General features: G+C 52.4%; 1 protein-coding gene across 1 annotated transcript in view; it reads left to right on the top strand.

The window, feature by feature from the left end:
• SIM2 (SIM bHLH transcription factor 2) overlaps positions 1–14250 on the top strand; it is a 52110-nt gene that overhangs the window by 21921 nt on the left and 15939 nt on the right. The window contains exons 5-7 of the mRNA XM_055313517.1: positions 1600–1685; positions 4313–4512; positions 8828–8934. Coding sequence (XP_055169492.1) covers positions 1600–1685; positions 4313–4512; positions 8828–8934 — 393 coding nt within the window. The remainder of the gene's footprint in view (positions 1–1599; positions 1686–4312; positions 4513–8827; positions 8935–14250) is intronic.

A 14250-nucleotide genomic window follows, 5' to 3' on the forward strand; every position in this document is an offset into this window, starting at 1 on the left:
GAGGGTTGGGAAGGGGGGCGGATAGTGCACCTGAGTCTCATTCTTTCACTGTGGGGTTGTTTAAAAATGGAAAAGGCAGTAGGAGTCTTAGAGAACTCCTAAGAACGTTGTGTTGTTATTGTTCTAGAAAGTTCCACAGTGTGTTGGTTACACAGAAATGGGCTTTCTCCCATGAGCTCTGGTTTCACGTTACCCTTCCATGTCATAGCTTTAAATTAAGTGTTTATAGAATCACAGCAAATGAGTCTTGGGAATATCATGAGACCCTTCCAATCCCAGGTCCCGTGGGGTTCATGTCTGAGGTGTAGCAACCACACAAGAGAAGCACAGAGGTCCAGGAGAGGGGGGGCTACCCACGGATTCGTTTCACCTGGGTGCGTAAGGTCTGAGGTTCACGGGGCCCTGGGACTGCTCCTCAGCTTCTCATCCACAGAGGTGGTTTTCCGCATCTCAACTCGTCCTGCTGTTTCATTCATGGTGTTTGTGTTGTTGGTTTTCTCCAAAACTGGATGGTTAACTACCGGGTGCAGTTGTTTAGACATGAGCGTCCACACCTCAGTGTGTGGCTGGAAATGATGCAGAGAGGCAGCCGGGAAGCTTATGCCTCACAGACTCTGGGTCTGCAGAGGAATTCTGGGTAAATGTGACCGCCCGTCCAAGAGTGGGGTGGGGAGGAGCCTTACAGGCAATTTTTCTCCCCCTGGGTTACTGCTAATGGTAACCTTTCTTTAAAAATTAATTTATTAACTGCCACCAAATAGCTGTTTATTAGGAGTGGAGCGCCCTCACCCTTACCCAGGGGCATGGGCACATCATTCCAGAGAACTGGCATCTGCTCACTGAAGCACAGGGTGTTTCCTTAGGGGACTTGCTTGCATTTGCAATAGGTAGGTCAGAGATTGGTGGGTAAGGCCTTTGGGAAATATTAATGGGGAGGGTCAGAGCAGTCGAGAAAGGAGGGGTGGTTGGACCAGGGCTATCTATGAGGACAAAGCTTTGATCGGACCAAGTGAGTGGGTCTATTGGGTTCTCTTCCCCATTCCATAGTAGTCTCAGGCAGTATCAGTGCCTACGGGCACAGCTGGCAGGAGGTACCCTGGGGCTGCCTCCCTCTGCTGGGGAAAGGGCTGTACCTGTGAACCCTGACTCAGTATCCTCTACCCTGAGGGAAGTCAAATGCTCTGGGCCTTCCTGGCCAACTCAGACACCCACCCCAGGGCTGGCCAAGGCGATTCTTCTGGTGTCAGGCCTCTCTGTGCCTACCCGGAGGGGATCACGGGCATGTTGAGCGAGGCCAGGGCCCCTGCACTTACAGTCCTCATGTTGGCTCCAGGTTGGCGTCTCATGAGTTCTCTCTATGGCCATGTTCCTGGCTGCCTTCCTCTGGAGCATGTGGAAGCCACGCCAGGACTGGGCCAGTGTCTCCACCCGGCCTAGGTCCCAGCCACAGGCAGAAACTCTCTGGGTCAGGGTCTGGGCATTCTGGGATGAGGCCTCTGGCTGACTGACCTGGTCCTGGGGGTTGCTTGATATTGTGGGTCAGGATCGGGGGAAGCATCATGGGACAGTTGGCCAATCTAACCTCACTCCTGCTTTCAGAGTATGAGATCGAGAGGTCGTTCTTTCTGCGGATGAAGTGTGTCCTGGCAAAAAGAAATGCAGGCCTGACGTGCAGCGGCTACAAGGTAGGAGGAGCCTCATGTGGGGGGAGGGAGGAAGGAGGCAGCGGTGGGTCTTCACTGTTTTATATTTTGCTTCCTATCCAAGAGCACCTGCAGACACCAAGCACAGGGACCCAAACGTTTCACAATGTCTGGTGTAGAACTTTCTAGTGAGGCTGCTCACCGCTGCTCCTGGAGCAGGTATGAGAGCTGGTCTCTTACAAGGATATTGCAAGAAGACTGGATTTCGTCAGACGAGATCAGGAACACATGTGGCCAAGGGTAGAATTTTCCTTTGGTACCTGCCCCGAGAGTTTACCCGGAATCCATATCATGGGGTCGGCAGCGAGCACAGAAATGTTGCTTCTTCCCTCCAATGTTTGGTCAAACCCAGTGATGATGGTTACAATGTGCTCAACTAATGATAGAACCCATTCTGAAGGCAAAGAGCTTCCAGCCCCAGCATCTCATCTGGCTAATTTATTTTGTTATTTTTTAAAGATTTTATTTACTTATTCATGAGAGACACAGAGAGAGACAGGGACACAGGCAGAGGGAGAAGCAGGCTCCCTGCGGGGACCCCGATGCAGGACTCGATCCCAGGACCTCAGGATCACAACCTGAACCAAAGGCAAATAAATGCTCAACCACTGAGCCACCCAGGCATCCCCGATCTAGTTAATTAATTGTCATAGCCACCCTCTGAGGGGAGTATTATTGCCCCATTTTATGATTACCGGGGACGCAAGCAGAGAAGGGAGATGACCAGCAGAAGGCCCACAGGCTAAGGGGCAGAGCTCCTCCTGGCTGCACTTCTCTGCGGGACGTGGCCCCCTGCTTGGCTAGCTCCAGAGTCCAGGAGCAGGTCCCCAGAAGGGCCCACAGCAGGGCAGCGTGGTGCCTCAGCGCCAGAGTCAGCCACTCCCAGAAGGAAGGGCAGGTGGGGGGAATCTGTGTTGAGCACCCCCCTTCCCCACTTCTGCTTCCTCTCTGGAGTCTGAAGTTACCGTTTCTCCCACCTCAGGGGAGAGGGGTCGTGAGCCCATCACTCTGGAGCTGGAGGGGATGGGGCCCTTGTGCAGGAGTATTTGCATGTTAGGAAAGGAAGGAAGGTGGGGTCAAGAGAGGGGGACAGTTTTGTGCCTCTGTACCTTTGTCCTCTCTAGGATGCTCCTCCTTAACTCCACCCCAGGGGCTGCCCCTCCTTCAGCCTCTCCTCAGCCTCCTCCTTTGAACCCCAGGCTGAACTCTTTCCTTTAAGTTTACCTCAATCTGTTTTTTTTTTTTTTTAGATTTTATTTGTTTGTTTAGAGAGGTAGGGAGAGGGGCAGAGGGAGAAAGGGAATCTCCAGCAGACTCCCCCTGCGTGTGGAGCCCTACACAGGACTGGATCCCACAACTCTGAGATCACAACCTGAGCCAAAACCAAGAGCAGGTCCCTCAACTGACTGAGCCACCCCAGGTGCCCCAACCTCACTGTTTTGTAGTTTGGGGATATGTTTCTTATTTGCTGACCCAGACTCTATGCCTGTTTTGACCAAGGGTGAGGAACCATCAGCACTGCCTTGTACCCAACAGACTTGGGTCTTGAGTTATTTCTGCCACTTACTGTCTAATCATAAGCAAAATACATCACCCACCTTGTCCTCAGTTTCCTCATCAGTAAGATGGGACAATAGACTGGGCGGATTTTCAGGTCTGTTGCAGCTCTGAAGATAATGCGTTCAGGAGCCGTTCAAAAACCAGAAGGTTTTTGAAAAGAACTGGGGATTTTGACTGTGCATCGCTGCTGTCACGTGATGATTGCGACCCTTTGGAGATTTTATTGACACTAACTTATACAAATGCTGCCAATCCTGGGACATTTGGGACACTATACATTCTCTCCTGCGTGGGTTTTGGCTGCCTCAGGGGTTTCTATATAGCCACTCTGGCTTCTCGCTTATTACAAGGGGATAAAATCTTGAGTTACAAATAGAGCCAACAAAACAAAATAAAAATACATGAAAAGGAGGCCTCTTTTGATTCTCCTGGAGGAATTCTTAATTTCCCGGAATGGCATAGCTTGTCAAGTGATATAAACCTCACATTAACAGACGTCAAATCCAGGGGGGCTGGGAGTCGAAGAGCATCATGGAACCAATGGTTACTTTCCATGGTGACTTGGTGGGACGCCCAGGTGGCTCAGTGGTTGAGCGTCTGCCTTTGGCTCAGGGCGTGACCCCAGGGTCCTGGGATCGAGTCCCGCATCGGGCTCCCTGCATGGAGCCTGCTTCTCCCTCTGCCTGTGTCTCTGCCTCTCTCTGTGTGTCTCTCATGAATAAATAAATTTAAAAAAAATAATAGTGACTTGGTGATGAGCTAATTATACATTAGGTGTTAGAGCCTTAACCGGTAGGGTTACTTGAGCAGAGCCAACTGGGTGAGGCAACCCTTACGTTGTAGCGTGATCTTGTTTCCTAAGAAAGAAGCCTCGTTCCTTCCGAGCGGTGAATCAGGCGTCTGTCAGCTGGTCAGGCCGCAGCTCAGGGGAGGCCGGGCTGGGGATAGTCCAGCCCGCTCGAGAAGGCCAGCAGGCCCAGAGCCAGGGGTCGTGGGTGCCACGGTGGCCCCGGGGCTGTCGGCGGCTCACCCCCCCTCTGCTCTCCCAGGTCATCCACTGCAGCGGCTACCTGAAGATTAGGCAATATATGCTGGACATGTCCCTGTACGACTCGTGCTACCAGATTGTGGGGCTGGTGGCCGTGGGCCAGTCGCTGCCGCCCAGTGCCATCACAGAAATCAAGCTGCACAGTAACATGTTCATGTTCAGGGCCAGCCTCGACCTGAAGCTGATATTCCTGGATTCCAGGTGAGTTGGGCACCTGCTGCTCCTACGGATGGTGGCAACGGGCCTGAAAGCTACACAGTGGAGACAAAACGTGGCGAGGGATAAGTCACAGAATGCGAGTTAGAAAGGGATTCAGTGGACCAGGTCATGAATTGCAAGGATTGCCACCGGCTTTAGGACTCGGGAGTGACCAGCTTCTCCAGGGACTTGCTTTATATTATTTACTTCTATCTTCAACATCTCACTGGAGTGGGAGCCGGTAATACGTGTCGTGGACACAAGTTGGCCTTTTCTGAAGCCCCACGAGGTCGGGACTCCGTCTTGTATCTCCGTCACGTAGGTGGGACCATGAAAATTTTAAAATCGGAGTAGTGTGGGTTGTGGGGGGGCTGTCGACGCAGGCTGGTGGGAGGCCATCGGAGCCACCAGGGCTGAGGCTGCGAGCAGACAGGTGGCCTTCCCGGGGGAAAGCTGGGACCACGAGCTCGGGAGGTGCCCCGTCGGGGCCCAGGCTGGCCTGGCTGGAGGGGAGGGCGAAGATGCAGCGGCCCCTGAACCGTCTCTCTCAACTGTCCTTTCCCCTCACACTTGGGGATGCCTGCCAGTCAGAGGGAATGAGGCAGGAGCACTGATTGGTTGTGTCGCTAGGCCTGTCGCAGGCCCAAGCCCACCGCACAGGGGAGGTGTGTGCTGGAGCAGCCGGGCCTCCCCAGGGCTTCTGGGGCTTCTGCGGGCTTCCATTCTCTCATCTGTTTAAAAAAAAAAAAAAGTGAACCCTGTCCTGCCCACTCGGCTCCCCACAGGCTGTTAGGGAAGGTGAAATTTGATAATAGACATGAAGCATTTGTAAAAGTAAAAAAGCCTGATATACCTCCAAGGTGAGCCACTTGCCTGTTAGCCCCTTGGAGTTCCCAGCTATACGGTAGGAATAAATGTTCAGAGACCCCGAGCTTTCTGGGAAAAAGGAGATCTCAATCACTCTCTCTCTCTCTCTCTCTCTCTCTATATATATATATATACACACACACACACACATATATGGGTATGTGTGTATGTATATATATTTACATAAAATAGAAATATGTAAATATAAATATAGATAATTTTGCTAAGATTTATATTTTTCCCCAACATTTTTTATTGTGGTAAAATACACATGACATAAAATTGGTCATTTTAACCCATTATGGGGGGGGGGAGAAAAACCTATCTCGTCAAGGGCAAGAGGCATAGACACGAATTAGCCTAGTTCATCGTTAGCACACCTCCGAGCCTCAGAACCACTCGAAGGCAGAGAAATGACAGAGGTTGCTGTTGTAGCCCAGGAACTCCAAGCGAAGAGTACACATGACTCTTTGGGGCAAGGAGACCAGGACCTTTGGGCTGGTCCGACGCTGGCAAGTGCTGTTTGCCTGCAGCAGAGACGGGCACCTGCCAGGAGAGGGGCCCGGCTGGGTGGGCCGCCTGGGGGTGACGGAAGTGACAGCCAGGCGGTGGGAAGGCGTTCTTTCTGGATTCAGGAGCCACTTCTAAAAGCTGCACTGAAAGGAATTCCAGCTGCGCAAATTCATTATTTTAGACACTTGGGAGGATATGACTGGGGTCTCCCGTGTTATGTCTGTCTCCTAGTTTTTTTTGACGACTCAAGGAGAATTCGCCTCTGAGGCTCAGTGAATTCTCTAGAAGAGGAAAGAGGGAGATGTCCCCGGAGAAGAGATCTCAGGTCTTCTCACATCGCTCGATGCACACGGCTTTGAAACGCTCAGGACAAACCGAGGGCTTTGCAGAAGAGGGCATCCGAGGTTAGCTTACAGGCCAGACTGTGTCTGGAGGGAGCCCCAGGCAGGGGCTTTCGAGAACACCAGCTTTCCTCCACTTCTGGGTGAGGGTCGTACCCAGGGCTGCACCCCTGAGGTGAGTAGGAAAGAAAGACAGTGATCTTGAGAAGAGCCCCTGCTCTGTAGAAGTCTCCTGCTGTTCTATCAGCTAAGTGCCAGGGGCTTCTAGCAAAACTTCAGAACTCCAGTCATCTAGGAGATGCTTCGAATGAGCTGGAGAATTCTTCACTCTCGCTCTGGTCTCTAGTCTGCTGTAGCTCCATCTTTGATAGGCCTGGGGTGACAGGGGGGCTGACCCAGGACCCAGAGGTCGGCGGAATGGCCCGGCTCGGGGGAGATGTCGGCTCCCACATCCAAACCCCAGAAGCCACAGTGAGGGGTTGGCTTGAAGCCCAGCAGCCATAGAGTCACAGGGGCCTGGGGGGTGGACCTGGGGTGGGGTGGCCGCTTGGCCCCCCACCCCGTGTAATCCCAGACACAACTGAACTCAGCATAACCTGAAATTTGGTTCATCGGGGTTTTGTGGTATTTCACTTTGAAACTGTAGCTGGTGCTTTTGCTAAGGATGGGTGAACCCAGCCATGTTTGGGGTTTGGCAAATCCCTCTGACAGGTCTTCAGACACTGGAGGTTTGGAAAAAACCAGGAGGGCTTGCTGCCAGACCCTTCTCTTTCCCTTTAATTTTTAAAACCAGCGTGTACTTTGATGAGAAACTTAATACATGTGTTTCTGATTCATTTACACGTTCGGGGCCGTTGTTCTGTAACCCTACTTCCAAAGGGTCTGGGAAGCCTCTTTCATCCCCACACCGTAGAGATGCCTGGTTTTCTTTGGGGGGGAGAAGCCAGATCTCAGCTTTCCTGCCACACAGTTAGACTCTAATGGGGTCTGAAGTTCTAGGTGGCCTTTAGACAAGTCCCCCGAGCCCTGAGAGGCTGTGGCAAGTTCCCTCTCCACCTACCTCCAGCCTCATCTCCTTCCCGCCCCGGAGGAACACCATGGAAATGTGTACACCAAATAGTGAGCGATTCCAGGGAAATATGAAGCTCTCGGAGATTTATGACCCGAAGCCGGCACAGAACTCAACAGAAAGGGGAGCGGGTTACGGAATGAAATGAGGTCAAGTTTCCCCGTTTAATTTACAGCCAACATTTCGAAATCAAGCCAACAGGACCCCCAGTCCCGGCCGTCCTCAGACCCTAGCTCTGCTCCCCGCTCCAGGACTGACTTCTCACCAGGGCCTCCCTTCCTTTGCAATACCTTCTTGTCCTCTTTCAACTGTTCTTGAATATCTGTCACCAAGACGTTTCGGCCACCTCCTCCAAGGGCACCGCTCCCCACTCAGTTGCCCGAGGCCTTGGGATATGACACCATTGCCACATGCCATTTTCAACTCTGGATGGAGTGATCCAAACGCCAGTGATGATGTGGTCTTGGACCTTGAGAGCCACTTTTCTTCAAAGAGCTGACGTGGGAATTCAACATTCCTGGGACTTGATGAGAACAGAGAGGTGGTAATGGCAGGAAAGCACTGGGAACATGCTGCCCTTTCGCCAGCAGATGTACCTTGTTTTCGGGTGTTGATATACTATCTTCTGGGGCCTGCACAAGAGTCCCCCGCTGATGTGAGGCTTGCATGTCTCCAGCTAGTCTGTGAATGCCACCGTCCAACCAGAGCATCCTGAGACCACTGTGACAGTCAGCCGTGTCCCGTGTGGAGTGTACTGGCCCGCACACACAGTAGCTGGGATGTGGACGCCACCCAGGTGGCCAGAAAAAAAAGTGATATCTCCATAGAATAGACTATTACCCAGACATAAAAATGAATGACATCCTGTCACACGCTACAACATGGGCCAATCTTGAAAACATGATGCCAGGTGAAAGAAGCCGGATACAAAAGGATATAGACCAAATCACTTCACTCCTACGAGATATCTAGAATAGAGAGATTCATAGAGATAGAAGCTGGGGGCGGGGGGGGCATGGGGAGCTCTGGAGATGGAAGTGGGCTGGTCACACAACATTGTGGATGTAGTCATTGCCACTAAATGTAGACTTAAAAATGGTTAAAATGGCAAAAGTTTCTGTTATGCACATTTTACCACAATAATAAAAAAAATGGTTCCCACTGGACTGTCACCCAAAAGCCCCCTGGAGAGTGGTTCTTTCTCCCAATAGCAGCATCAAAGTGCACTCGTAAGCGCCCCCACATAAGCTTCACCCAGAAAAAGGAAAGCATTTTAAGCCATCCCAAAGGCTCTTCTCACCAGTCGTTTCAGAAGAACATTCTCGCTCATGAATAGTGCTACATCCTGTACTGGGCTAGAGTTCAAAGACTCTCTTCTTGTAAAAAAGATCATTCTCCCTTTCCAAAACCAACATCACCCCCCACCCTGAGCCTTTTAGCACTTGATTAGTTGGCAAAACCAATATTAGTTTAAATGAAAGGCGATCTGCAGAGCAGTGTAACACACCGAGCCACTGTCCGCCCCCAGGGTGACCGAGCTGACCGGGTATGAGCCACAGGACCTGATCGAGAAGACCCTCTACCATCATGTGCACGGCTGCGATGTGTTCCACCTCCGCTACGCGCACCACCTCCGTGAGTACCCCTCACCTGCTCACCTGCGCCGGGCTGTGGTACGCCTGGAGCCGGAGAGCGGCCTTGCTTGGTGCAACAGTCGCCCATTGTGCACAGACGAATTTTAAAGCACACTCCATCCACCCCTTGACTAAAGCACAGTCAGTTCGCACACATCCAGCCTCACCTTCCAGTGGAACCCTGGCAGGTGTGGGATGGTGCACAACTTGCTGGATTTGAGATGGTGGATTTAGAACCTAAACTTCTTTGTGACGTCTGCACGCTGGTTGCAAGTAAGGGCCATCAGCAAAAGAAGCAACAGGTACAGAGCCCTTGCTACTGTCAGGCACTGATTTAAGTGATTAAATACGTTGCCAACCCAGTGAGGGAGGTTCTCGTGTTCATATCCTCCTTTTACCACGGAGGAGGAGCTGAGGTTCAGAGAGGTGAAGCCAGTTCAGAGAAGTTGGCAGAGCCTGGAGCTGAACCCGGCGGCAGCCGGCCTCTGACCACTGTCCACCACCTGGTTGGCAAGCTCAGGGAAGACCACAGTTCCCCGGATGGGAGAAGTCAGCATGGAAAGAATGAATAATCAGTATTCGATTTGCTAATGCAGACAGTTTGGTGACCATCTGGATGGGGTTGGGGCTGGGGGTTGGGTCTAGCCACTGAAATGTTTGAAGAAGTGACACTTTTCTTCTAGAATCCAACTTGAGGCAGCAAATAATTGGCATGAAGGGGAGCACCTCATCCTCTCACAGTCCAGCCCTCCATGCCAATGGCCGGCTCAGGGGTGCTGAGTAATGGGGTGCAGATGGCTGGTGGAGCAGCCCAGACTGCATGTCCCCCATTCTTGCTTTGCTTTGTGTTGACTAAGGGGGGCATTAGAAGACAAGTTGCTGGTTTGGAGCTGAGGGTGGGCAGCAGGGTCCAAGGACTGCTCACTCTGTGGTCACCTTGTCAGCCTGGTCGGTCAGTGTCGACTGGGACCCAGTGGGCCTGGCAGTTACTAGGGTGTCACTGGGCAAACAGACAGCTTTTTCCTGCTCCCTTTTGATTCATAACAGCGAGGAAAGGGTGCTGTGCACGGACAGACTCGGAGTTGTGAGCAGCCTTTATATTTTTGGTGTTTAAATAACTGAATTGTGATACAAACGTCCCTGTGGTTCTTGAAAGCAGCTTGGTCAGGAAGCAACTGCCCACTGTTTGGATGGGATCTGTAGGTCGGCCTCGCTCATACGGGAGCTGGAAAACAGGGCAGGAAGTGTTGATTACAGAATTAGTTATTGGGGAGACTTGCCGGACAGCTGGTAAGCGGGAGTGTGTGTTCTGGAGTAACGAGAGCGGTCGGGAGATGAAGAGGCGTCTGCTCTGAGGCTGGGGAGCAGCACCATCACCACAGAACCGTCCAGAAAGGAGGACAGGCATGAGGGCCCACACCTCCACACCCCTGGGAGGGCCCTGGGAGAGACATTCCTTGCCGGTGGAGAAGGCAGGTGGCTGCTTTGAAAGCCTCCACCCTGCGGGTCCCCAGTCCCTTCCATGGAGGCCAGAGCCCATCAGGAGCCCTGATATCCAGCAAGGGAGTTGAAAGCAAACCCCCAAATTACCTGAGTTGCTCCTCCAAGGGGGGGTGCACTGGGGGACATGAAGCCTCCAAGCAAATGAAAACTTTAGGAATTAAAAGGCTTCGTTTTAAATCCCACTTCTTATCTCCTGCACTATCTGGCTGACAGAGGGGAGCAGGGATTTTTTTTCCCCCAGGAGAAGTAAATACACTTTGTGTTTTGGAAATGTAAAGAAGGCCACAGGGATGACCAGTGCGAGGCTCCTGTGTCCCCGACACAGACCGGATGCTTTTCAGGTATCCATGCTGGCCTTTTACCCATATCCCAGATGAGCAGCTGAGCTGCAGGGAGCAGAGACCTGTAGGGGGGCAGGGGCCGAGGTAGACAGGGCAAGAGTCCAGGCCTGTTTGGCTCCCAAGCCTTGAGCGGTTTCTACCACAAGATGGCTCTTAGACGGGGAGACGTGGCCTGTCTTTGCTCCATCAGGAGCTCCAATCTTCCCAAGCTCGCCTGGCTTTTTTTTTTAAGATTTTATTTATTTATTTATTTATTCATGAGAGACACAGGCAGAGGGAGGAGCAGGCTCCATGCAGGGAGCCTGAGGTGGGACTCATCCGGGGACTCCAGGATCACGCCCTGAGCCCTGAGTGGAAGGCAGCCACCCAGGCGCTTGCCTGGCTTTTGAAGGGATTTATTTGAGAGATTTTCTGCCATTTGCATGATAAATCCACCCTACCTCCTTGAAATTTGGTATTTCTAGACCTTTCAATTCCCCAAGGGAACCCTGAAAGGGAAGGAATACACGGGCTTCCAGGAGACACCCAAAAAAGAGCATTTAGAAACCAGAGAGAGAGCATGGTTTTGCTTTGTTTATCCAAATGGGCTAGAATTGGTAAATCAAAGACAATTTAAAAAGGCAATATGACACTGACTGCTACTGTGCAGTGGCCTTCACGACGGTGGAGAAACTACCATAGGGACAGGAGGCAGAGGGCATATCCCCATCCGGCTGTGGGGGGATGGCCTTGGATCCCCCATGAGCCTGCCCCAGACCCCTCTCTGCCAGCTTTTCCAGATACAAACCAGAGGAGTGTTGGCAGCGAGAAACAGCCAAGGCTCTTACCCACAAATAGGGTTAGGAATTAGTCTTCCAGAGCTCACACCTTGGCTCCAGGATTGGAACCATCTTTGGCCACCCCCCTCAGGGAAGCCATTATTTTCTCCTCCAAAGCTGGGACTCTCAGATGATGAAGAAAGGGGAGACATTCGACAAGGGGAGCGTGGTTTTTGAAGCCAGGTCTTTATTGGTGTGGAGCTTGGGCAATTTTGAAACCCCTGTGTCGTGAGGCACTGAGGCTCCACTCTCTTTCGCAGCCACAGAACTGGTGCCAGAGGGGGCATTTCCAGAAGCCGGCCCTGAACCTGGAGTTCACGTACACTGGTTTATTTGGACAGCAACTGAAACAGGGTTAGGGGAGAGAGAACTAAGCCATAGAGAGGAAGGAGCCTTAAGAGAGGCTTGTGTGACTGGGACTCAGTCATGGTGCCCAGGGGAGTGAGCTGAGGTATTTATACTCCTGCTCCTGCCCGTCATTGGCTGAAGGCTGCTCTCAGGGGTGTTAATCTCCATCAGAATGGGCTCTGCCAGAGAAGGGCCTCAGGAGAGAGATGGGCCCCTTGCTGAGTGCACTCTGGTGAGGGGAGGGATGTGAGGAGGCATCCATGAGAGCGAAGGTCCAAGGGCCTGTGTCTCCTTGGCCTCCTCTCCTTGGTCTTCAGGTTTTGTGAAGGTGTTCTTCATCCAGCCCTCCCTCCTCCAGCTGCTCCTCACCTCCCAGCCCAGTTGGTCATCTTGACCACACAGGCATTGGTCGCCTCTGTCTGAGGGGGCCCTGTTGGTCAGTTGGGGTGTTGTCCATACCCACACTCCTGCCCTGTGGGGGCTTGGGGAACCCAAGTCACCCACTCTTTCACTCCTGCAGGATGTCAGCTGCTGTCAATCTGCTGTTCTGGTTCCTGGGCAATGTTTTCACCTCACGCTCTTCAGATCCTTGTGGGGACCCTATTGGTCTGCTTGGGCCGCCATAACAAAATACCACAGGCTTAGGGGTTCAAACAACAAAAATTCGTTTTCTCATAGTTCTGAAGCCTTCACTCTGAGATGAAGGTGTCTGCAGGCCTGCTGTCTCCTGAGGCCACTGTCCTTGTCTTGTGGTTGAGCATCTTGCTCTTGGGTTCTCATGTGACCGTCCCTCTGTCCTCATCTCTTTTTATTATAAGGATGCCAGCCATATTGGATTAGGCTTCCCCCATTCCTTAATTTTATTTTCATTACTTCTTGAAAGATCCTATCTCCAAATACAGTGACATTCTGAGGTACTGAGGGACGGGACTTCAACATAGGAATTTGGGTGGAACGCCATTCAGCCTGTGACAGGGACTTTCTTTCAGAGTTCTGTGGCCTTACCCAATAGTAGGCCCAACTGGACAGGCCGGCTTGGGGGGGACGGGTGAGAAGTCTGAGAAGGCAGGATGCGTCATTTGGAAATGTGACTTTTCAGTCACATCACGTGGTGCTTCAGCAGCTGATGGCAGGGCTCAGGGGCCTGGCCCAAGCCTCCTGCCCTCCAGGCTTCCTCCAGGTTCCGGATCCACACAGTGGCCCCTGCCAACCTGAGACCCAACCCTTCAGTCCCATCACAGCTGGAGCTGGCCTGATGGTTGTCCCAGGAGGGCAGCATGTGGGGCAGCCTCTGCCACTTTCCTCACATCCCCCACAACCGAATGTGGCTGGAGGTGGCCAGGACTGAGGTGACCCTCAGGACCCCAAGGCCATGGAGGGGGTTCTGGCCTCCTCTTATAGGGAGACATACAGACATCAACAGTCTTCGCAGTCGATGAGGTCACTGAGCACAGAAAACATCTGCCAACACCCAGGGAGGTCACTGTCCGATTTTCCAAGGCCAAATTTTCTCCATGCTGGCGTCCAAAACCCAGGAATCCCTGGAGATGGGGCGAAGGGCTGTGCCAACAGCAGAGTTGGACACAAGGTAGTGGTGGCTCTGGAGGACCACAGTCAGCCAAATGGTTTTCACACATTGTTCAAAATATTATCTTAACCCAGAGCAGGGATCCACAGGGTCCAAAGAAAGCACAGCCCCTAAAGAAAGAGAATTCAACACCTTCCAGAAAGTCAGCTTCATAAAGAGAAGCTGGGCTGGGCGGTGCAGTCTTGGGGGAGCACGGGTTTCCCGAGGTTGGCGAGACAGGGCTGACATGGCCCTGGCACCTCGGCCTCTGTGTCCCTGTGGACCTGGGCCTTCCCAGATGAGTTCTGCAAGTCAGAGTGTGCCAGGACTTTCACCAGAAGCTTCTGTAAGAAAAATGAACAGGGATCCTTTAGAGAATGTGTCCGACCCTCCCACCCTGTTCCCCGCCCACCGTCTCGTGGTGGCCGAAGGAAGGTCCCAGCAGCTCTGCTGAGTGTGGGCCCCCAGGCATGATAGTCACATGGCCTCCGGGAAATGGGGACCACAAGCTGGGATCTGCATCTGCCGTGTCCCTCCTCTCTTTATCAAGCATCTGAGGGACTCTCTCTTGCATGTAGGGGAGCCAGTAGAGGTCTTCTCTTCAACTACAGATCCTGGGGGCTGGCAGGGGGCGGTACACAGCTTGGAAAGGGATTGATATCCGTGAACTTGATGTTTTCTGTTAAGGGATGCTGGGCACTTCTCTTGTGGACACAGGAGTTTGGAAGTCTCATGATGTC

Source organism: Nyctereutes procyonoides, unplaced genomic scaffold, assembly GCF_905146905.1.
Source record: "Nyctereutes procyonoides isolate TBG_1078 unplaced genomic scaffold, NYPRO_anot_genome, whole genome shotgun sequence".
NCBI classification, from domain to species: domain Eukaryota; kingdom Metazoa; phylum Chordata; class Mammalia; order Carnivora; family Canidae; genus Nyctereutes; species Nyctereutes procyonoides.